This window comes from Lycium ferocissimum, chromosome 11, assembly GCF_029784015.1.
Source record: "Lycium ferocissimum isolate CSIRO_LF1 chromosome 11, AGI_CSIRO_Lferr_CH_V1, whole genome shotgun sequence".
Lineage (NCBI taxonomy): Eukaryota > Viridiplantae > Streptophyta > Magnoliopsida > Solanales > Solanaceae > Lycium > Lycium ferocissimum.
The window spans coordinates 35,899,343-35,922,395 of NC_081352.1; the positions used below are offsets into that span (position 1 = coordinate 35,899,343).

General features: G+C 36.8%; 1 protein-coding gene and 1 long non-coding RNA gene across 3 annotated transcripts in view; one reads left to right on the forward strand and one right to left on the reverse strand.

Moving 5' to 3' along the window:
• The first annotated feature begins 4,629 nt into the window (after positions 1-4,629).
• LOC132035855 (WPP domain-interacting protein 2-like) lies at positions 4,630-9,423 on the forward strand. Of its 2 annotated transcripts, none has more exons than XM_059425996.1 (3): positions 4,630-4,791; positions 6,276-7,380; positions 8,510-9,423. In XM_059425996.1, the coding sequence occupies exons 2-3, from the start codon at positions 6,357-6,359 to the stop codon at positions 9,247-9,249; spliced, it is 1,764 nt and encodes a 587-aa protein (XP_059281979.1). In that variant the 5' UTR covers positions 4,630-4,791; positions 6,276-6,356; the 3' UTR covers positions 9,250-9,423. The 2 variants fall into 2 exon arrangements, with proteins under 2 accessions (XP_059281979.1, XP_059281980.1); XM_059425997.1 differs by having other exon boundaries at positions 4,649-4,791; positions 6,197-7,380.
• Positions 8,271-23,053, reverse strand: part of LOC132035856 (uncharacterized) — a 63,056-nt gene continuing 48,273 nt past the window's right edge. The window contains exon 2 of the long non-coding RNA XR_009409454.1: positions 8,271-8,455. This is a non-coding gene — a long non-coding RNA (uncharacterized LOC132035856). The remainder of the gene's footprint in view (positions 8,456-23,053) is intronic.

Here is a 23,053-nt window from a genome sequence, read left to right on the forward strand (position 1 = left end):
TTGCTTTGCTGTCTATACATTTACTTGCTAGAGCTACGTGTCATCAGTGGGATTGAAAAGCTATACTGGAAGATTTATAGCAGTGTTTTGGCATATAATTAACTTGGTTCAGTTGATGGAAACTTTTCAGAAACCAAATTGAATCCTGACTTCGTCAGAAAAAATTGTAACAATGAACCAACTGTGTGGTTTAAGGTGTGTTTGAGGAAAATGCTTTTCACGGAAAATAAGTGATTTTTTTACTTATTTTCTTGTGTTCGGTACATAAGGAGAAGATCTTGTCCCAAAAGCATAATCTAGGAAAACACTATGGAGATGGGGGGTAAGGTGTGGGGATGGGTGCTGTGGGGGTGGGGGTGGAGTAGTGTGTGTTGCAGGGCGGGGGGAGGGGGAAGACAATTTGTGTGAAATGCCACTTGTGGAACTTATTTTCCCTAGTTCTAATAGGGAAGTCATTTTCCTCATTTTAAGGAACTTGTTTTCATAGACAAAGTGTTTTTCTGAAATTTTAACTAGCCAAACACACCCTTAATTGTTTTCAATTTTAACCAAACTACAACAATCACTCTGCTCCCTGGAACCTGTTGGCTGTTGAAGTATAAATATAGTTAACAAAAATGGTCTGTACTCCGTACATTGTATTGTAACCTGTGCCACACCTTTCTTTCCTTCTTTTTGACCTGTTATGTCCTTTACGCTTCTTGACAAATAAAACCTCCACCCAGAGAGATTTGGATAAACTAGAATCAGTAAGTCATGGACTCGTGTATGTACACGCAAACATCATTACATGCTTGTCAAAACATTTTATCCTGTTGATTATGCATACTTGCATTTTTGTTGAGTCAAATTTGAATAAGTGAATCTTTGGGATTTGATTGGTCAATCACATTGATCTTTGAATCCCCCTCTTCTTTTTTGTTTTTTGTTTTTTCTGTTGCAGCCTCTTATTGGATTACCCTCCTATAAAGTTGAACTTCTCTTTGATGTTCCACAAGTAGTTCATACAATCTTCTGAAAAATAAAGATGTGTATATGTCTTTTATGTAAAACAGCTCTTCTCTTGCACCTTGTTAGTTTTTTTATTTTTGATAAGTAGCTCATCCGATCCCCCAATATCTGATTTCTTGTTAGTTTTTTATTTTTATTTTTGATGAGTTAAAATTATTATGATTAGAATTTTATGATTTGGGGTCCTCGTGGTGAGTTAATCTAAATCCTCAGAACATAAGATTGAGGTAGTTTGAAGCTGGGTCATATTAACATCTTTTCTAGTCAGGCAGAGCTTTACCATTGTAGGTGCGAAAGCATGCAGAGATAGCTTCAAGAATGGATTGTTGGAATCAGTTGTGTCCGCTAAGTTCTGTTTGTTTAGGAATTGTTAATGCAAATAGTGGATTCAAAAGCACAAATGTGCCTCGTTTGCAGAATTGCAGGGTTGGATTTTACCTTGTGATTATATCTTCACTAGAAGTGGAGCATCAAGGAAGATTTAGTAAATGGATGAGACAAACGAGTAATAGGAAATATCTTTTAGTAACTCTATTTTGATAGCAAATGTAAGTGTATTTTTATTGATGTAAACCAGCAACGGAAATGCTGGTGAATAGCACACCCAAAAAAAGCTATGGTGTGTATAGAAACTAGAAAGTCAACTATGACCTCCAGGTCTAAAACATTTGTCGAGGGTAAGTTGCACTGGAAACTAGCTAAAATATACACTAGGTGTTTAAGATAAAGTACGTTATCCTTCTTGTCTTCAAAATCTCTAGCATTTCTTTCCTTCCATATAACCCACCTTCCAGATAAGAGGGTGCTGCATTGTGGTGCACGAACACATGGGATGGTGCGAGAACTGGTGCACGAGCACATGCACTAATGCGACGACTGGTGCATGGGAAAAGACGGTGCATCTCATTCATAAAAAAACTTGATCATTCGTCAGGGGATTGTTAATTCAACAGGGTACTCCTCCATGCAGGGAAACTCTCATGGCTTGCTTTATAGGCAAGGCCATGAGCTGGTTTATGGTTTTCCAGCATGAGATATAAGAAAAAAAGATGAGAAAGAGTAGGAGTCCAGTTCAGGAAGTAAGGTGTCTCATTGTTTGAATATTTTGCCTTCATCCTTGAAGTTCAGTAATATCTTTAGGTAGTCATCAGCTTCTGCTTTTCCTAAAGTCTACCTAAAACTTTGGTTGGATAGCTGGTGACAGTGTGTCACAACCTATTGTTGAATGTTGTCTTTTCATGCTAGCTATTGTCCTAGTTGTACTGAAACCAGTGGTGGAGCCAGGATTTTCGCCGAGGGGGTTCAAAATATAAAAAAGTAAACATACGAAGAAGCCTAAGGGGTTATACATAAAAAATAATTTTAACCTTGTAAAAACAGTATTTTTTTTCCGCCGAGGGGGTTCGGATGAACACCCTCGGCTTTATGTGGCTCCGCCACTGATTGAAACCCTGATGATGTTGGTGGTAATAGATCTCAAGCTTCTATGGGTCATGTCTCTCGGATTGCTTCCATGGGTCTTCTTCTCTCTTTGGTTTCTCCCTCCGAATCTCCATAGAAGCAAGCTGAGAAACATGACCCATAGAAGCTTGAGATCTATTATCACCAACAGATGATACTTCCATGGCACCTCCGACTTTGCTTGTATTGTTGCTAAGGACTTTAGAGGAGTCATCACCGGTAAAGAGCTCCATTGCACAGAGTTACCCGATGCTTGTGTTGGCGGGAGGTAGCAGGTAACTCGTGGAATTAGTCGAGGTGCGTGCAAGCTGGTTCAGACACATGGTTACTTTGGAAAAAGGAAAGAAAAAAAAAAAAGAGCTCCATTGCTGCTGTGACTTCTTCCAGTAAAGAGTCCAAAAGCAAGGCAAGGATACCATGGTATTGGTATGCAAGAAGCTGACAACCAATGCTGAAACTGTCTTTATATTGGATGAGTTGGGCTTTTGGTGATGCTTGAACTCAGCCACTCATGGAAGCAAAAATTGGGATTATTTACACCATATGACCTTGTTCGAGGCCACTCTTTAAATTCTATCCCCTTTAGCTCAGTGGACTAACTTTCGCCTTTGGAAGTGGTCTGATGTATTTTTCCTTTTGCTGACAAAATTTGGGGAGCTAGACTAACGGGGACAATATTTAAGTAGTGGCCTCAAAAAGGCCATTTGTGCAAATGTCCCGGAAAATTGAAAGGAGAAAGGAAACTTGTCATATATGTTTTCTATTATATCCAATCAATTTACTCCCCAAGGTCCCCAATGTCTAAATCCATATCTTCTTTTCCAACAATTCAAACATGGGTGAAGTTGTTGGTTCCTAATTAGTCGTCTTCTACTGGGTTTCGAGAGTAGCATCTTTTTCGGGTTTTGGTGTCCGATATCCGGAGACAATTAATTCGGATTCGCACCGAAAAGTTTCATTTTGGTGAATTTATTCTCAAGATTTAAATCCAAGACTCTTGATTAACGATAGAGGATTATATACCATCTTACGACAACTTTGGTGGTAACATTTATTAGAGTAGCATTTAATTTCTCTGTCACGGACTAGTTCTAGCACAGTGCCTCATTATTTGCTCAAAGAAGATTCCATCAATAATTGAATACTCCACTTGGATTATTTTTGCAGTGTCGTTTTCCATTTTTTCCCCTCATCAACACTCTGCGTCATGTGGGTTTCCAGATCATCAGCACATTGCTTAGCCCCACTTCGGTCTCTGATCTCCTTATTATTAAGTTCTGGCTCTCCCACGTTCTATCCAATTCCTTTCTTAACTCACCCATTTATTTGCCTCAATTATGCGGGCGGATGCAATGTACAAGTTCATCTGAATTCAATAGTTTTAACTCGGGCGGCTTCATAGTAATAGTTATGGATTCGGCAAATCAGTAACTTTGATTCAAATGCTGCATTTGTTTTAAAAAAATTCATTGAACTTTTGCAAATAAGCTATTCAGAATCTAGTATGCAAACAAAATTACGGTACAAAACTCATGTAATGCTCGTTGTGTTTTGGATCATTAAATCTTTTTCATTTCAATGAAACTATTTTACACAACTTATAGACTTGCAAGACTTATTTTTGTTTTTCGAAAGGAATTTTATTGTTATTTTGATATCTCATACCACTTTAATATGGTAAAGTTAAATTACGTTTTAAATTTGTTTCCTAGCCAATCACAGTTACAGTATATAATGGTAACGAAACGAGTAATAAAAATAAAGCGTGTTATAGAAAAAGTTGCATTTGTGTTAGTTATTCAAAGTAAAGTAATACTACGTAGTCTTGAGAATTTTGAAACATTTAATTAAAGAAAATGCAATATAAATTGAAATGATAAACTTTTTCGTACAAATGATAAAGAAATCATTTTAATGCACCCAGGCCTTTGGTCAAGTCGTAAGATTGTAGCTTGTGATATGTGGATTAGAGTGTAGCTTGTGATGCGTGAGTTACACTAGTTATAGGAAAAATATCGTAACTTTTTCGTAGATTGTTTTTTTTTTATAGGAAAAAAAAAAAAATTCTAATGTAAGTCACTAGTTAAAAGAATAATAATAAAAAAAAAATGTGGTCCCTAGTCTTGACTCCTTCCTTGTTCCTATAATAATTAAGTCATGGAAAAGAAAGAATAATTAATCATCAACTCTACCCCACTCCTCAAGTCTTCTTATAGTTTTAACAATTCTTGTGGCTATAAATGACTAAATCCCACACCAATTCTAGGGTTTCCAATATTCTTTAATTCCATTTCCAAATCCTGGATCATGGATCAAAAGGTACAATTAAAATCTGCTTAATATATGATTTACTTATTTATGAAGTCCTCAATCCATTATTAATATAAATATTTCATTTTTGGTTCTAAATTGAGCATAATGGATATTAAGGATTCACTTAGCTGACTTTTGTTGTTACTCTAATATGTTGATTTTTAGCTGGATTTAACTCAACCTATGTAATTCAATTTATTTACTGAATTTTGATAGATTTACTGTATCAGTGTAAAGAATTGATTTTTGGTTCTAAATTGAGCTTAATGTATATTGATGATTCATTTAGCTGAATCAAACTAGTTTTTTGTTGTTGTTACTGTAAAGAATTTAACTCAATCTGTGTAATTCATTTTATTTAGTGAATTTTGATAGATTTGCAGTATCAATATAAAGAATTCATTTTTTGTTCTAAATTGAGCTTAATGTATATTGAGGATTCATTTAGCTGAATCAAAATAGTTTGTTGTTGTTGTTACTGTAAAGAATTTAATCTCGGTAGATATGTTGATTTTTTGCTGGAATTTAACTCAACCTGTGTAATTCAATTTATTTAGTGAATTTTTGATAGATTTATTGTATCAATATAAAGAATTCATTTTTGGTTCTAAATTGAGCATAATGTATATTGATGATTCATTTAGCTGAATCAAACTAGTTTGTTGTTGTTGTTGTTACTGTAAAGAATTTAATCTTGGTAAATATGTTGGTTTTTAGCTGGTATTTACCGAAGCTATGTGATTTACTTTATTGTGAAATTTGATAGATTTTCAGTTACCATGAGCTGGAATGATTGTTGTTTTTTCTTGATCTTGATCTGATTTCTTCATTTTTGAGTATAGTTAAATCTGCTTATATCGGACTTTCCATATATGTTGTTTTCTTTCGCTTCAATATAATGAGTTCATTTTTTGTTCCAAATTGAGCACAATGGATATTGAGGATTCATTTTATTGAGCCCACTAGTTTGTTGTTTGTTACGTGGTTATTACTGTAATGAACTTTGGCTTCGGTAAATATGTTGGTTTTTAGCTGGAATTTACCCAAGCTGTGTAATTCAATTTATAGCGTATTTTGATAGATTTTCAGCTCCCATGAGCTGAATGATTGGTTGTTTGTTATCGATCTTGATCTGACTTCTTCTTCACTTCCTTTTTCTTCATTTAATGAGTACAATTAAATCTGCTTATATTGGACTTGCTATTTATGCGGAGTTCTGTCACTTTCCCACCTTTTACTTGTCTCCTCAGTCCATAATCAAAATAACGAATTGGTTCCAAATTGAGCATAATGGATGGTTAGGATTCATTTTAGCTGAATCAAACTAGCTTGTTGTTACTGTAACAAATTTAATTTCGTGCATATGTTGATTTTTAGCTGGAATTACATCATTTATAGTAAATTTTGTTAGATTTTCAGTTGCCATGAGCTCGAATGATGGTTTTTTGTTCTCGATCTTGATCTGACTTGCTCTCCATGTTGTTCAAAAGGCTAAAGCCCTGGGCATTTTGCTGTAATGGGACTTGGAAGTTCAAAGTTCATAGCTTTAGTTTGTGGAAGATGATGAAGCAATGACCACAACACTTCAAGATTTGGATGATCCTGATCGAAACAAGGTTGAAAACAATGGGTCTAATGTTGTTGTGATCGATAACCCTGTTTTGGATGAAGCTAAAAGTAAGGGCACTGGAACTGCAGACCTAGTGGGTTCACCTCCCTCAGTGAAATCCTCACCAACAGCTAAAGGGTTTGGCTTGAAGAAATGGAGAAGGATCAGGCGGCAAGCACACAAGGATGGGGATAGTAACACAGAGAGTGCTAAATTGTTGAAGCGTGGTTTGTCGAACGCCGCTGCAAATCCAGCAAAACCTGTACATTTATCTGCTGGAACAATCCGAAATAGTGATGGATCTGTTTCTTCAGCAAATGCAATATTGAGGAGCCCTGGTGTTCTTGTTGATGGCTTTGGTTTAATTGGTGATTCTGGGTTGGCGATTCGGCCTATAGTTTTTGGTGGGACTAACTCAGAGAATAGCGAGGACCGAAGTAGTAGGTCTTCAACTGCAGCCAGTGCTCCAAGGGCAAGGTACGAAATACCTATCGTCCATGGTTATGTGCCTGTTAAGAATGGGCAGAGGACTCAAAGTGGGAATTACATGGGTACCTCGGCTCAGCAATCTCATCCGAGAAAGGGTCGCTCTGAAGCTAGTAAAAAGGCTAGAGGAGAAAGGGTCAAACTCGAGAAGGAAAACTCTCATTCAAGCTTGGAATCTGACTCACAAAGCTCCAATTTTCTCCCTAAGCAAAGTAATAATCATGCAACAAGTAATGGTACAAAAGGTGGAAGCTCAGTGAATAATGATGGACAATTCAGTGATGAAGCTCTCACCAGAGAAATACCATTCAGTGAGGAACTTCAGACTGGTCTAGATAGAAGAAATGGTAAGGAGTGCGAAACTGAAGAAGATCAAGGCGCTGAATCCACCTGGGAGGTTAAAGAAGAGAGGAGTGAGTATCAGGGGTTGTCCACAGATCACGATCCTCTGCTGGAGTCTATGTTCACCCTTCAAGCTGCTCAGGAAACTCTTGAAAGAGGTAAACCATCAGTTTTCATTGAAGAATACAATTATATAGCTATTCTAGTATGACTTTTTTTTTTCTTTTGGTTTTACCTATGATTTCTTAGTTTCTGCTTTGCATCTTCAGCATATCGTATGAAGCAGATCCTTTTTTGGTTTGAAGTTTATTCCAAATTCAGAAAAGGATAAGAAAGGTGGCAGTTATTGCATATGTATGTGTGATGTCCCCTCCCCTCCCTTTGGCCCACCCTCCTTTCCCCAAAATTGGAACTTTTTTGGTAATTATCCTAGAATTTAGGACTGGCATTGTTGCAGGAAGAGGTGATATCATGAAATCAGGTCTGGCATTGATAATCTGAATGGCTATGCGCCTAGTTGAAGGATTTGAGTGTGGCTAGATCCAGTCGTCATCATTAATTATTTTTATTCTATGTTTGATATTCACTGTGACACATTGATTGCTTCAAGAATCAAGATCATGTCAAAAGAGAAAAACATGTTTGTTGAAGAAATTTTTATATGCCGTTAAGTTGTTCATTTTGCCTAAGCTAATATTTAACTTTGTTTGTAGCTAGTACAGTAAGTCTTGGTTATACTCCTTTTTTTCTTTTGAGAATGAAATGTTGGTTATACTCCTTTTTTTCTTTTGAGAATGAAATGTTGGTTATACTCCTTTTTTTCTTTTGAGAATGAAATGTTGGTTATACTCTTTGAAAAGATATCTATTTGTTATGGTGAATTCTAATATTGCAAAATGGTGGACTCCTTTTCTCTCCGGATGGCTGCCTAGTTAAGCTTAAGAGACCAATGTCTTGCTTTCGTTTTTGGCCAATAGGTCCTTAAGTTTTCCCTGCCTTTGGTGAAAGGAAGGCATGCAGATTGGGATGATTATAAATACCAGGATGATTATCTCATACCATTCATGAGCTCTTTACTCCTCTTTTAGTTTTTGTTTCTTTAGCTGTTTATCCCCTCTTAACTGTGATTTGTAGCCACTTCTTTTACATGTATCTTCTGGACCATCTTCGGGCCTTTTACTTTATCAAAATATATGTATCCTTTAACCCATAATATAACAAAGAAATCAGTTACTCCTTAAATACCTTTTATCTGATATTAATTAGTTTACGTACTTTTCTCTGCAGAAATTCAGAAATTGAAAGAAATCAGAATCGAAGATGTTGTCATTGACCATTCTCTTCAGAATGTTGGTATATCTTCAGATTTCAGTTCAGGTGACACAGATTTTCCTGGACCAAACGCATCTGAACATTCACAATCCAGGAACGGTGAGCAACATTCATTTGATTCATTGGAGTCTGAAGTGGTTAGCTTAAAGCAGAATAGTATACTATTGCAAAACAAGCTTAACGATGAATCAGACTTGATTAAGTTAGAGGAAGCGAGAGTTACTGAACTCGAAGCCCTCTTATGTAGTAACTCAAAGAAGGAAGAAAAGAAAACAGGAAATGATTTGCACCAGAGTATTGAGGACATTGAAGGAGAACTTGAGTGCCTCTTTAGGCAGAAGATTGAAGCTGAAATTGAATATTTAGCAATATCAAGAACAATCCAAATGTTGAGAACTGCAACGATCGATCAAGCAACCCTTGTGGAAGATCAAGATTTATTAGCTACAGAACAAGCACGGATGGTGAAGAAGCTTGGCGATTCAGAAAAGAAAGCTGCAATCGTCAAGTCGCAGGTTAAAAACTTGGAAAATTACCGTGATGATGTAGCGAGCACTAATAAAACACTGGAGCTGCAGAAGGGAGTCTGCAAGTATAGTTCCTATTTTTTGATACAATTGGTATTGCTGGCTATCGTCTTTGGACTGTATATGTTGCAGATCTCACCTGATGCTGTTGAAGTTGTACCGACATAGTTTTGAGAAGTGAGCACTTTTTCCCCTTTTCTTGTATTTTCAACGTAGAACAACGATGAATGTTAATTAGGTCGTTTTATATGCTCATAGATAGATGGAACCCATACTTCCCATTTTGTCGAGTCGATATTGAATTCAATGATAAATATAAAGAATGATTTTGTGGCTCATAAATTTTGAGATTTGCTGATATTGACCATCAAGTAGTAGTAGAGATACCCAGCTTACGTTATCAGATTTGCAATTCTTAAGAATCATCAGCTTGTGCAAACTACACAAAATTTCTCTTTCGAGCTAAAGAACAGAGAGAGAGCTTTAAACAAGAGGGCGGCCTAAAAGAATTTAAGTCAACGACGTGAAAGACGCGTTTAAATGAAAATTCTAAGCAATGCTTACCATGATTGCCATGACAAACATCGTTTATTTTGTTGTTTCGGGGTCATGAAACCCGAATTCACGAATTTGATTGTTTTTCGTGTGTATCAGTACATGAATTTTCTTGAATTTGTTTTTGATTGTTTCGGTGGGTCCATGAAACCCGATTAATTAATTTGGTTGTTTATTTTTGCGTTTTCCATGAAACCGATTAATTAATTTGGTTGTTTTTCATGTGTTCCATCAGAAATGGCTTGCTAATCCATACTGACCATGTTCGCCATGACAAACATCGTTTATTTTGGCGTTTCGAGGTTATGAAACTCAAATTCATGAATTTGGTGGATGTTACACATACTGAAAGGTGAGATGATTTCGAATTTCTGTTTCGTGACCCAGAAACGCAAAATAAGCAAGGCCAGTCATAACGAAGCTATTAGTACTGGTCACCAACCACTTTTGGGTCTAAACGAAGCCGGTAGACTTTTTATTGAAAAATTCATACACTAACAGTAACCAAAAGCTGAGATGATCTCAAATGTATGTTTTGTGACCCAGAAACGCAAAAAAAGCTATGTTAGTCATGAAGAAGCCATTAGTATTATTCACCAGACCATTTTTGGGTTTCAACGGAGCTAGTCGATTTTTTTGAAAGATCTGTGGACTAACACAAACCGAAAGGTGAGATGATCTCAAATTTCTATTTCGTGATCCAAAAACGCAAAATAAGCGAGGTTAGTCATGACGAAGCGATTAGTATTGGTCACCAGGCTATTTATACTAAGTTTGGGTCTAAACAGAGCCGGTCGATTATTTTTGAAAAATCTATGGACTAACACACACCGAAGCTGAGATGATCTCGAATTTCTGTTTCTAGATCGAGAAACGCAAAAAAAAGCGAGGTCTGTCATAATGAAGCTATTAGTATTGGTCACCAGGTCATTTCCACCAATTTTGGGTCTAAACGGAGCCGGTCGACTTTTTATTGAAAAATTCATAGACTAACACTAACCGAAAGCTGAGATGATCTCGAATGTATGTTTTGTGACCCAGAAACGCAAAAAAAGCTATGTCGGTCATGAAGAAGCTATTAGTATTAGTCACCAAACCATTTCCATCAAGTTTGGGTTTAAACGGAGCTGGTCGATTTGTTTGAAAGATCTGTGGACTAACACAAACCGAAAGGTGAGATGATCTAAAATTTCGATTTCGTGATCCAAAAATGCAAAATAAGCGAGGTTAGTCATGACGAAGCGATTTGTATTGGTCACCAGGATATTTATACTAAGTTTGGGTCTAAACGGAGCCGGTCGATTATTTTTGAAAAATCTATGGACTACGAAGCTAAGATGATCTCAAATTTCCGTTTCTACACCGAAAACGAAAAAAAAGGCGAGGTTTGTCATAATAAAGCTATTAGTATTGGTCACCAGGTTATTTCCACTAGTTTGGGGTCTAAACGGAGCCGGTCGACTTTCTATTGAAAAATCCATGGAATATATCTCACGGAAATTTGAGATGATCTCGAATTTCCTTTTTGCAACTCAGAAACGCAAAAAAAGAGGCCAGTCATGACGAAGCTAATAGTATGGGTTACTAGGCCACTTCCACCAAGTTTTGTTCTAAATGGAGCCAGTCAATTAATTTTTGAAAAATCAATGAAAAATCAATGAACTAACACATACCGAAAGCTGAGATGATCCTGAATTTATATTTCGTAACTTATAAACACTAAAAATGCGACGTCATTCATGACGAAGCTATTAGTACTGGTCACAGATCATTTCCATAAAGTTTGGGTCTAAACGGAGTCGGTCGATTTTATTTTTGAAATGTCTATGGACTAACACAAATCGAAGCTAAGATAATCTCAAATTTCTATTTCTAGACCGAGGAACGCAAAAAAGCGAGGTCAGTCATAACGAAGCTATTAGTATTGGTCGCCAAGTCATTTCCATCAATTTTGGGTCTAAACGGAGCCGGTCGACTTTTTATTTAAGAATCCATGGACTAACACTCATCGAAAGCTGAGATGATCTCGAATGTCTATTTTGTGACCGTAAACGCCAAAAAAGCTATGTCGGTCATGAAGAAGCTATTAGTATTAGTCACCTGACCATTTTCATCATGTTTGGGTTTAAACGAAATCGGTTGACTTTTTTGAAAGATCTGTGGACTAACAATCACTGAAGCTGAGATGATCTCGAATTTTTGTTTCTAGATCGAGAAACGCAAAACAAAAGAGTGAGGTCTGTCATAATGAAGCTATTAGTATTGGTCACCAGGTCATTTCCACCAATTTTGGGTCTAAACAGAGCCGACCGACTTTTTATTGAAAAATTCATAAACTAACACTAACCGAAAGCTGAGATGATGTCGAATGTATATTTTGTGAAATTGTTTCGTACTGACGTCCCTTTTTCCTGCGGGTGCTGCATTCATGCCTGTAGGTACAGATAGACAGACTGACAAACCTCCCCAGTAGACAGGATCTAATATCAGCTGATTGGTGAATTCCCTTGTTCGGAGTTGCCAGGTCTTTTGGAGTCCTTCTTTTGTACCTATAGACGGGGCCCTGTCTGACCATGATATAGTTGTGCTTTCTCTAGAGGCTTGTAGACGAGTCCTGTGTATAGTGTGCCAGCGTGATAGTCTTGCCGCCTTGTATATGTCTATTTTGGTACTGCTGGTTCTGCATGATTATAGCAGCCTCGTTGGCTTGCTCAGTTGTATATGTATGTTTTGAGATTAACCTCGCTTATTTTGCATTTTTGGATCACAAAATAGAAATTTGAGATCATCTCACCTTTCGATTTGTGTTAGTCCACATATCTTTCAAAAAAATAGACCAGCTCCGTTTAAAAATGGTCTGGTGACTAATAATAATAGCTTCTTCATGACTGACATAGCTTTTTTTCCGTTTCTGGGTCACAAAACATACATTCGAGAGCATCATAGGTTTCGGTGAGTTAACACAGTCCATGGATCCTTAAATAAAATGTCGACCGGCTCCGTTTAGACCCAAAATTGATGAAAATGACCTGCGACCAATACTAATAGCTTCTTTATGACTGACCTCGCCTTTTTGCGTTTCTCGGTCTAGAAACAGAAATTCGAGATCATCTCAGCTTCGGTTTGTGTTAGTCCATAGATATTTCAAAAAAAAATCGACCGACTCCGTTTACACCCAAACTTGATGGAAATGGTTTGTGACCATTACTCATAGCTTCGTCATGACTGACGTCACATTTTCGGTGTTTATGAGTTATGAAATATAAATTCGAGATCATCTCAGCTTTCGGTATGTGTTAGTTAATTGGTTTTTCAAAAATAATTGACCGGATCCGTTAAGACCCAAACTTGATGGAAATGGCTTGGTAACCAATACTATTAGCTTCCTCATGATTGGCCTCATTTTTTTGTGTTTCTGATTCACGAAAAAAGATTCTCGAAATCATCTCAAATTTCCGTGAGTATTAGTCCACGAATTTTTCAATAAAAAGTCAACCGGCTCCGTTTAAACTCAAAATGGGTGGAAGTAACTTGGTGACCAATACTAATAGCTTCATTATGACAAACCTCGTTTTTTTTTTTTCATTTCTCGGTCTACAAAAAGAAATTCGGGATCATCTCAGCTTCGGTGTGTGTGTGTCCATACATTGTTAAAAAATAATCAACCGGCTTTGTTTAGATCCAAACTTATTATAAATAGCCTGGTGACCAATACAATCGCTCGTCATGACTAACCTCGCTTATTTTGCGTTTTTGGATCACAAAATAGAAATTTGAGATCATCTCACCTTTTGGTTTGTCCTAGTCCACACACATCCTTCGAAAAAATCGACCAGCTCCGTTTAAACCCAAACATGATGGAAATGGTCTGGTGACCAATACTAATAGCTTCTTCATGACTAACATAGCTTTGTTTTACATTTCTGGGTCACGAAATAGACATTCAAGATTATCTCAATTGTCGGTGAGTGTTTGCCCATGGATTTTCTAATAAAAAGTTGACTGACTCTGTTTAGACCCAAAATTGGTGAAAATAACCTGGTGATCAATACTAATAGCTTCATTATGATGGACCTCGCTTTTTTTGCGTTTCTCGGTCTAGAAATAGAAATTCGAGATCATCTCAGCTTCAGTGTATGTTAGTGAATATATTTTTCAAAAATAATCGACCGTCTCCATTTAGACCCAAACTTTGTATAAATAGCCTAGTGATCAATACTAATCGCTTCGTCATAACTAACCTCGCTTATATTGCGTTTTTGGATCACGAACTATAAATTTGAGATCATCTTGCCTTTCGGTTTGTGATTTTTGAAAAATCTATGGACTACACGCCGAAGTTGATATGATCTCGAATTTCTGTTCCAAGATCGAGAAAGGCAAAAAAAAATGCGAGGTCTGTCCTAATGAAGCTACAATTATCGGTCACCACATCATTTTCACCAATTTTGGGTCTAAACGGAGCCGATCGACTTTTTATTGAAAAATCCATAGACTAACACTAACCGAAAGCTGAGATGATCTCGAATGTCTGTTCCAAGATCGAGAAAGGAAAAAAAAAGTGAGGTCTGTCATAATTAAGCTATTAGTATTGGTCACCGGGTCATTTCCACCAATTTTTGGTCTAAACAGAGCCGGTCAACTTTTTATTGGAAAATTCGTCGACTAACACTAACCAAAAGCTGAGATGATCTCGAATTTATGTTTTGTGACCTTGAAACGCAAAAAAAAACTATGTGAGTCATGAAGAAGCTATTAGTATTAATCCCCTGACCATTTCCATCAAGTTTGGGTTTAAATGGAGCTAGTCGATTTGTTTGAAAGATCTGTGGACTAACACAAACCGAAAGGCGAGATGATAAAAAATTTCGATTTCGTGATCCAAAAACGCAAAATAAACGAGGTTAGTCATGACGAAGAGATTAGTATTGGTCACCAGGCTATTTATACTAAGTTTTGGTCTAAATAGAGCCGGTCAATTATTTTTGAAAAAATCTATGGACTAACACACACCGAAGCTAAGATGATCTCGAATTTCTGTTTCTAGTCCGAGAAACGCAAAAAAAATTCATTGACTAACACACAAAAAAAAAAAAAACGCAAAAAAAGCAAGGTTAGTCAAAAGAAGCTACTAGTATTGGTCACCAGGTCATTTTCACAAATTTTGGTCTAAACGGGAGCCGGCCGATTTTTTAAAAAAAATTATGGACTAACACACACCGAAAGTTGAGATGATCTCGAATGTTTGTTTTGATCCAAAAAAAAAAAAACTATGTCAATGAAGAAAAGATTAGTATTGCTCACTAGGCTATTCATACAAAGTTTTGGTCTAAACGGAGCCGGTTGATTATTTTTGAAAAATCCATCAACCAACACACATCGAAGCTGAGATGATCTCGAATTTTCATTTCTAGATCGAGAAATGCAACAAAAGCGAGGTTAGTCTTAACGAAGCTATTAGTATTGGACACCAGATCATTTATACCAATTTTGGATCTAAACGGAGAGTCGGTCGATTTTTTGAAAAAAAATTCTATGACTAACACACACCGAAAGCCGAGATGATCTCGAATGTTTGTTTCGACAAACGCAAAAAAACCTATGTCACGTCATGAAGAAGCTATTAGTATTGGTCACCGGTGCCATTTGAACCAAATTTGGGATCTAAACAGAGTCGGTCGATTTTTTAAAAAAAAATTATGGACTAACACACACCGAAAGCCGAGATGACCTCGAATGTATTTCGTGATCCAAAAACGAAAAATAAGCTAGGTCGGTCATGAAGAAGAAATTAGTATTAGTCACCAAACCATTTCCATGAAGTTTGGATTTAAACGGAGCCAGTCGATTTGTTTGAAAGATCTGTGGACTAATACAAATCGAAAGGTGAGATGATCTCGAATTTTCATTTCTAGACCGAGAAATGCAAAAAAGCGAGGTTAGTCTTAACGAAGCTATTAGTATTGGTCACCGATCATTTCCACCAATTTTGGGTCTAAACGGAGCGGTCGATTTTTATTGAAAAATTCATGGACTAACACTCACCGAAAGCTGAAATGATCTCGAATGTTTGCTTCGCGACCATGAAACGCAAAAAAAAAACAAATGCCAATCGTGTAGAATTATTAGTATTGGTCACCAGACCATTTGAACTAAATTTGGATCTAAATAGAGCAGGACGATTTTAAAAAAAAAAAATTTATGGACTAACACACACCGAAAGCAGAGATGACCTCGATTGTCTGTTTCGTGATCCAAAAACGCAAAATAAGCGAGGTCAGTCATGACGAAGAGATTAGTATTGGTCACCAGGCTATTCATACAAAGTTTGGGTCTAAACGGAGCCAGTCGATTATTTTTGAAAAATCTATAGACTAACACACATCGAAGCTGAGATGAACTCGAATTTTCGTTTCTAGACCGAGAAACGCAAAAAAGCGAGGTTAGTCTTAACGAAGCTATTAGTATTGGTCACCAGATCATTTCCACCAATTTTGGGTCTAAACGGAGCCGATCAACTTTTTTATTAAAAGTTCATGGACTAACACTCACCGAAAGCTGAGATGATCTCGAATGTTTGTTTCGCAACCCAGAAACGTTAAAAAAAATGCCAATCATGAAGAATTTATTAGTATTGGTCACCAAGCCATTTGAACTAAATTTGTATCTAAAAAGAGCAGGCTGATTTTTTTTAAAAAAATTATGGACTAACACACACTGAAGGCAGAGATGACCTCGAATGTGTGTTTCGTGATCCAAAAAGAAAAATAAGTGAGGTCACTGAAATGACGAAGAGATTAGTATTGATCTCACCGAGGCTATTTATACTAAGTTTGGGTCTAAACGGAGCCTGTCGATTATTTTTGAAAAATCTATGGACTAACACACATCGAAGCTGAGATGATCTCGAATTTTCATTTCTAGACCAAGAAATGCAAAAAAAGTGAGGTAATTCTTAAAGAAGCTATTAGTATTGGTCACCAGATCATTTCCACCAATTTTGGGTCTAAACGGAGCCGGTCGACTTTTTATTAAAAAATTCATTGACTCTCACCGAAAGCTGAGATGATCTCGAATGTTTGTTTGGCAACCGAAATGCACAAAAAAACCTATGTATATCATGAAGAAGCTATTAGTATTGGTCACCAAGCCATTTGAACTAAATTTTGATCTAAACAGAGTCGGTCGATTTTTTTTAAAAAAATTTATGGACTAACACACACCGAAAGCAGAGATGACCTCGAATGTGTGTTTCGTGATCCAAAAATGAAAAATAAGCGAGGTCAGTCATGACGAAGCGATTAGTATTGGCACAGGATATTTCATACTAAGTTTGGGTCTAAACGGAGCCGGTCGATTATTTTTGAAAAATCTATAGACTAACACACATCGAAGCTGAGATGATCTCGAATTTCTGTTTCTAGACCGAGAAACGCAAAAAAAGCGAGGTTAGTCTTAACGAAACTATTAGTATTGATCACCAGGATCATTTATACCAATTTTGGGTCTAAACGGAGCCGGTTAATTTTTTTTGAAAAATCTATGGACTAACACTCACCGAAAGCCGAGATGATCTCGAATGTTTGTTTCGCGACCCCAAAACATGAAAAAAAAAAACCAATGTCAATCATGAAGAATTTATTAGTATTGGTCACCTGGCCATTTGAACTAATTTTTGATCTAAAAGAGCGGTCGATTTTTTTAAAAAAATTATGGACTAACACACACCGAAAGCGAGATGACCTCGAATGTGTGTGTTTCGTGATCCTAAAAATGAAAATAAGCGTAGGTCATGACGAAAGATTAGTATTGGTCACCAAAGGCCATTCATACAAAGTTTTGGTTCTAAACGGAGCCGGTCGATTATTTTTTGAAAAATCTATAGACTAACACACATCGAAAGCCGAGATGATCGAATTTTCGATTTCTAGATCGAGAAACGCAAAAAAAGAGAGTTAGTTAGTATTGAAAATTCATTGGTCACCGAAATAAAACTAATGGCACCATGAAGAAGCTATTATTTGGTCATACAAATTTTTTTTAAAAAAATTTATGCACTAACACACACCGAAAGCAAGAGATGTTGAATTATTTCGTTGCAAAATGTATCATTGGACTAACACACATACAAAGCCGAGATGATCTCGAATTTTTGTTTTCTAGACCGAGAAACGCAAAAAAGAAAAAAGCGAGGCTAGTCTTAACGAAGCTATTAGTATTGGTCACCAGGTCATTTCCACCAATTTTGGGTCTATACGGAACCAATCAACTTTTTATTGAAAAATTCATTGACTAACACTCACCGAAAGCTGAGATGATCTCGAATGTTTGTTTTGCAGAACGAAAACGCAAAAAAACCTATGTCAATCATGAAGAATTTATTAGTATTGGTCACAGGCCATTTGAACTAAATTTTGATCTAAACAGAGTCGGTCAATTTTTTTAAAAAAAATTATGGACTAACACACACCGAAAGCAGAGATGACCTCGAATGTGTGTTTCGTGATCCAAAAACGAAAAATAAGCGAGGTCAGTCATGACGAAGTGATTAGTATTGGTCACTAGGCTATTCATACAAAGTTTGAGTCTAAACGGAGCCGGTCGATTATTTTTGAAAAATCTATAGACTAACACACATCGAAGTTGAGATGATCTCGAATTTCTGTTTCTAGATCGAGAAACACAAAAAAAGCGAGGTTAGTCTTAACGAAGCAATTAGTATTGGTCACCGGATCATTTCCACCAATTTTGGGTCTAAACGGAGCCGGTCGACTTTTTATTGAATATTCATGGACTAACACTCACCGAAAGCTGAGATGATCTCGAATGTTTGTTTCGCGACCCTGAAATGCAAAAAACCTAATGGCAATCATGAAGAATTTATTAGTATTGGTCACGAGACCATTTGAAGTAAATTTGTATCTAAAAAGAGTAGGGCGATTTTTTTAAAAAAATTTATGGACTAATACACACCGAAAGCAGAGATGACCTCGATTGTCTGTTTCGTGATCCAAAAATGCAAAATAAGCGAGGTTTGTCATGACGAAGCGATTAGTATTAGTCACCAGGCTATTTATACTAAGTTTGGGTCTAAATGGAGCCGGTCGATTATTTTTTGAAAAATCTATAGACTAACACACATCGAAGCTGAGATGATCTCGAATTTTCGTTTCTAGACCGAGAAACGCAAAAAAAGCGAGGTTAGTCTTAACGAAGCTATTAGTATTGGTCACCAGATCATTTCCACCAATTTTGGGTCTAAACGGAGCCGGTCAACTTTTTATTGAAAAATTCATTGACTAACACTCACCGAAAGCTGAGATGATCTCGAATGTTTGTTTCGCAACCCAGAAACGCAAAAAAACCTATGTCAGTCATGAAGAAGCTATTAGTATTGGTCACCAGGCCATTTGAACTAAATTTTGATCTAAACAGAGTCGGTCAATTTTTTTAAAAAAAATTATGGACTAACACACACCGAAAGCAGAGATGACCTCGAATGTGTGTTTCGTGATCCAAAAATGAAAAATAAGTGAGGTCAGTCATGACGAAGCGATTAGTATTGGTCACCAGGCTATTCATACAAAGTTTGAGTCTAAACGGAGCCGGTCGATTATTTTTGAAAAATCTATAGACTAACACACATCGAAGCTGAGATGATCTCGAATTTTCGTTTCTAGACCGAGAAACGCAAAAAAAGCGAGGTTAGTCTTAATGAAGCAATTAGTATTGGTCACCAGATCATTTCCACCAATTTTGGGTCTAAACGGAGTCGGTCGACTTTTTATTGAATATTCATGGACTAACACTCACCGAAAGCTGAGATGATCTCGAATGTTTGTTTCGCGACCCAGATTCGCAATAAAACCTATGTCAGTCATGAAGAAGCTATTAGTATTGGTCACCAGACCATTTGAACTAAATTTGGATCTAAACAGAGCCGGTCGATTTTTTTTAAAAAAAAATTATGGACTAACACACACCGAAAGCAGAGATGACCTCGAATGTCTGTTTCGTGATCCAAAAAATGCAAAATAAGCGAGGTCAGTCATGACGAAGCGATTAGTATTGGTCACCAGGCTATTCATACAAAGTTTGGGTCTAAACGGAGCCAGTTGATTATTTTTGAAAAATCTATAAACAACACATCGAAGCTGAGATGATCACGAATTTGCTTTTTTTTACCGAGAAACGCAAAAAAATAGAGTGAGGTTAGTCATAACGAAGCTATTAATAATTGTCACCAAGTCATTTCCACCAATTTATGGTCTAAACGGAGCCGGTCAATATTTTATTAAAAAATCCATGGACTAACAATCACCGAAAATTGAGATGATCTCATTTCATAAGACGAAACAATAAGTGTTGGTCAGCAGACCATTTCCATCAAGTTTGGGTCTAAACGGAGTCGGTCAATTTATTTACGAAATATCTATGTGCTAACACTCATCGAAAGCCGAGATGATCTCAAATGTCTGTTTCGCGACCAAGAAACACAAAAAAAGGCTATGTGAGTCATGAAGAAGCTATTAGTATTGGTCACCGTGCCATTTGAACCAAATTTGGATCTAAATAGAATCGGTCGATTGTTTTTGAAAAATTTATTGACTAACACACACCGAAAGCAGAGTTGACCTCGAATGTGTGTTTCGTGATCCAAAAACGCAAAATAAGCGAGGTCAGTCATGACAAAGCGATTAGTATTGGTACTAGGCTATTCATACAAAGTTTGTGTCTAAACGGAGTCGGTCGATTATTTTTGAAAAATCTATAGACTAACACACATCGAAGCTGAGATGATCTCGAATTTCCGTTTCTAGACCGAGAAATGCAAAAAAAGCGAGGTTAGTCTTAACGAAGCTATTAGTATTGATCACCAGATCATTTCCACCAATTTTGGGTCTAAACGGAGCCGGTCGTCTTTTTATTGAAAAATTCATGGACTAACACTCACCGAAAGCTGAGATGATCTCGAATGTTTGTTTCGCGACCCTGAAACGCAAAAAAACCAATGCCAATCATGAAGAATTTATTAGTATTGGTCACGAGGCCATTTGAACTAAATTTGGATCTAAAAAGAGCAGGCCGATTTTTTTTTAAAAAAAAATTATGGACTAACACACACCGAAAGCAGAGATGACCTCGATTGTCTGTTTCGTGATCCAAAAACGCAAAATAAGCGAGGTAAGTCATGAAGAAGAGATTAGTATTGGTCACTAGGCTATTCATACAAAGTTTGGGTCTAAACGGAGCCGGTCGATTATTTTTGAAAAATCTATAGACTAACACACATCGAAGCTGAGATGAACTCGAATTTTCGTTTCTAGACCGAGAAACGCAAAAAAAGCGAGGTTAGTCTTAACGAAGCTATTATTTCCACCAATTTTGGGTCTAAACGGAGCCGGTCAACTTTTTATTGAAAAATTCATTGACTAACACTCACCGAAAGCTGAGATGATCTCGAATGCTTGTTTCGCAACCTAGAAACGTAAAAAACCTATGTCAGTCATGAAGAAGCTATTAGTATTGGTCACCAGGCCATTTGAACTAAATTTTGATCTAAACAGAGTCGGTCAATTTTAAAAAAAAAAATTTATGGACTAACACACACCGAAAGCAGAGATGACCTCGAATGTGTGTTTCGTGATCCAAAAACGAAAAATAAGCGAGCTCAGTCATGACGAAGCGATTAGTATTGCTCACGAGGCAATTCATACAAAGTTTGAGTCTAAACGGAGCCGGTCGATTATTTTTGAAAAATCAATAGACTAACACACATCGAAGCTGAGATGATCTCGAATTTTCGTTTCTAGACCGAGAAACGCAAAAAAAGCGAGGTTAGTCTTAACGAAGCAATTAGTATTGGTCACTAGATCATTTCACCAATTTTTGGCCGATCGACTTTTTATTGAATATTCATGGACTAACACTCACCGTAAGTCGATATGATCTCGAATATTTGTTTCGCGACCCAGATTTGCAATAAAACCTATGTCGGTCATGAAGAAGCTATTGGCTTATTTTTCGACTGTGGGTCGAAAAAAAAGTCATGACTATGCAAATCTGGGTCGCGAATAAGCCAATAGCTTCTTTTTTTGCATTTTTCAATAAAAAGATGATCGGCTCCGTTTTGGACCCAAAATTGGTGAAAAAGATCTGGTGACCAATACTAATAGCTTCATTAAGACTAACCTTGCTTTTTTGACATTTCTCGGTTTAGAAACGGAAATTCGAGATCATCTCAGCTTTGATGTGTTTTAGTCTATAGATTTTTCAAAAATAATCGATCGGCTCCGTTTAGGCTCAAACTTTGTATGAATAGCCTAGTAACAATACTAATCGCTTCGTCATGACTGACCTCTCTTATTTTGCGTTTGTGGATCACGAAACACACATTCGAGGTCAACTCTGTTTTCGGTGTTTGTTAGTCAATAAATTTTTCAAAAACAATCGACCGACTCTGTTTAGATCCTAATTTGGTTCAAATGGCATGGTGACCAATACTAATAGCTTCTTCATGACTCATATAGCCTTTTTTCGTTTCTTGGTCGCGAAACAGACTTTCGAGATCATCTCGATTTTCAATGAGTGTTAGCCCATAGATATTTCAAAAAAAAAAAAAAAATCTACCGACTCAATTTAGACCCAAACTTGATGGAAATGGTCTGGTGACCAGTACTTATTGCTTCGTCCTGACTAGCCTTGTTTTTTCGGGTTTCTAAGTCATGAAAAATAAATTCGAGATCATCTCAATTCTCAGTGATTTTTTGTCCATCGATTTTTTAATAAAATATCGACCGGTTCCGTTTAGACCATAAATTGGTGGAAATGACTTGGTGATCAATATTAATAGCTTCGTTATGACTGACCTCGTTTTATTTTTTTGCGTTTCTCAGTATAGAAACACAAATTCATGATCATCTCAGCTTCGATATGTTGTCCATAGATATTTCAAAAATAATCGACCCGCTCCGTTTAGTATTGGTTACCAAGCCAATTCCACCAAGTTTGGGTCTAAACGGAGCCAGTCAATTTTATTTTTATTTTTTGAAAACCGAATGGACTAATAGTAACTCAAAAAGCTGAGATGATCTCGAATTTCTATTCCGTAACTCAGAAACACTAAAACACGACGTCAGTCATGATGAAACTATTAGTACTGGTCACCAAACCATTTCCATCAAGTTTGGATATAAACGGAGTCGGTCGATTTCTTTTGAAATATCTATGGACTAACGCTCACCTAAGCTGAGATGATTTCGAATTCCTGTTTCTTGACCGAGAAACGCAAAAAGAGCGAGGTCAGTCATAACGAAGCTATTAGTATTGGTCACCAAATCATTTTAACAATTTTGGGTCTAAACGGAGCCGATCGACTTTTTATTGAAAAATCCATGGACTAACACTCATCGAAAAT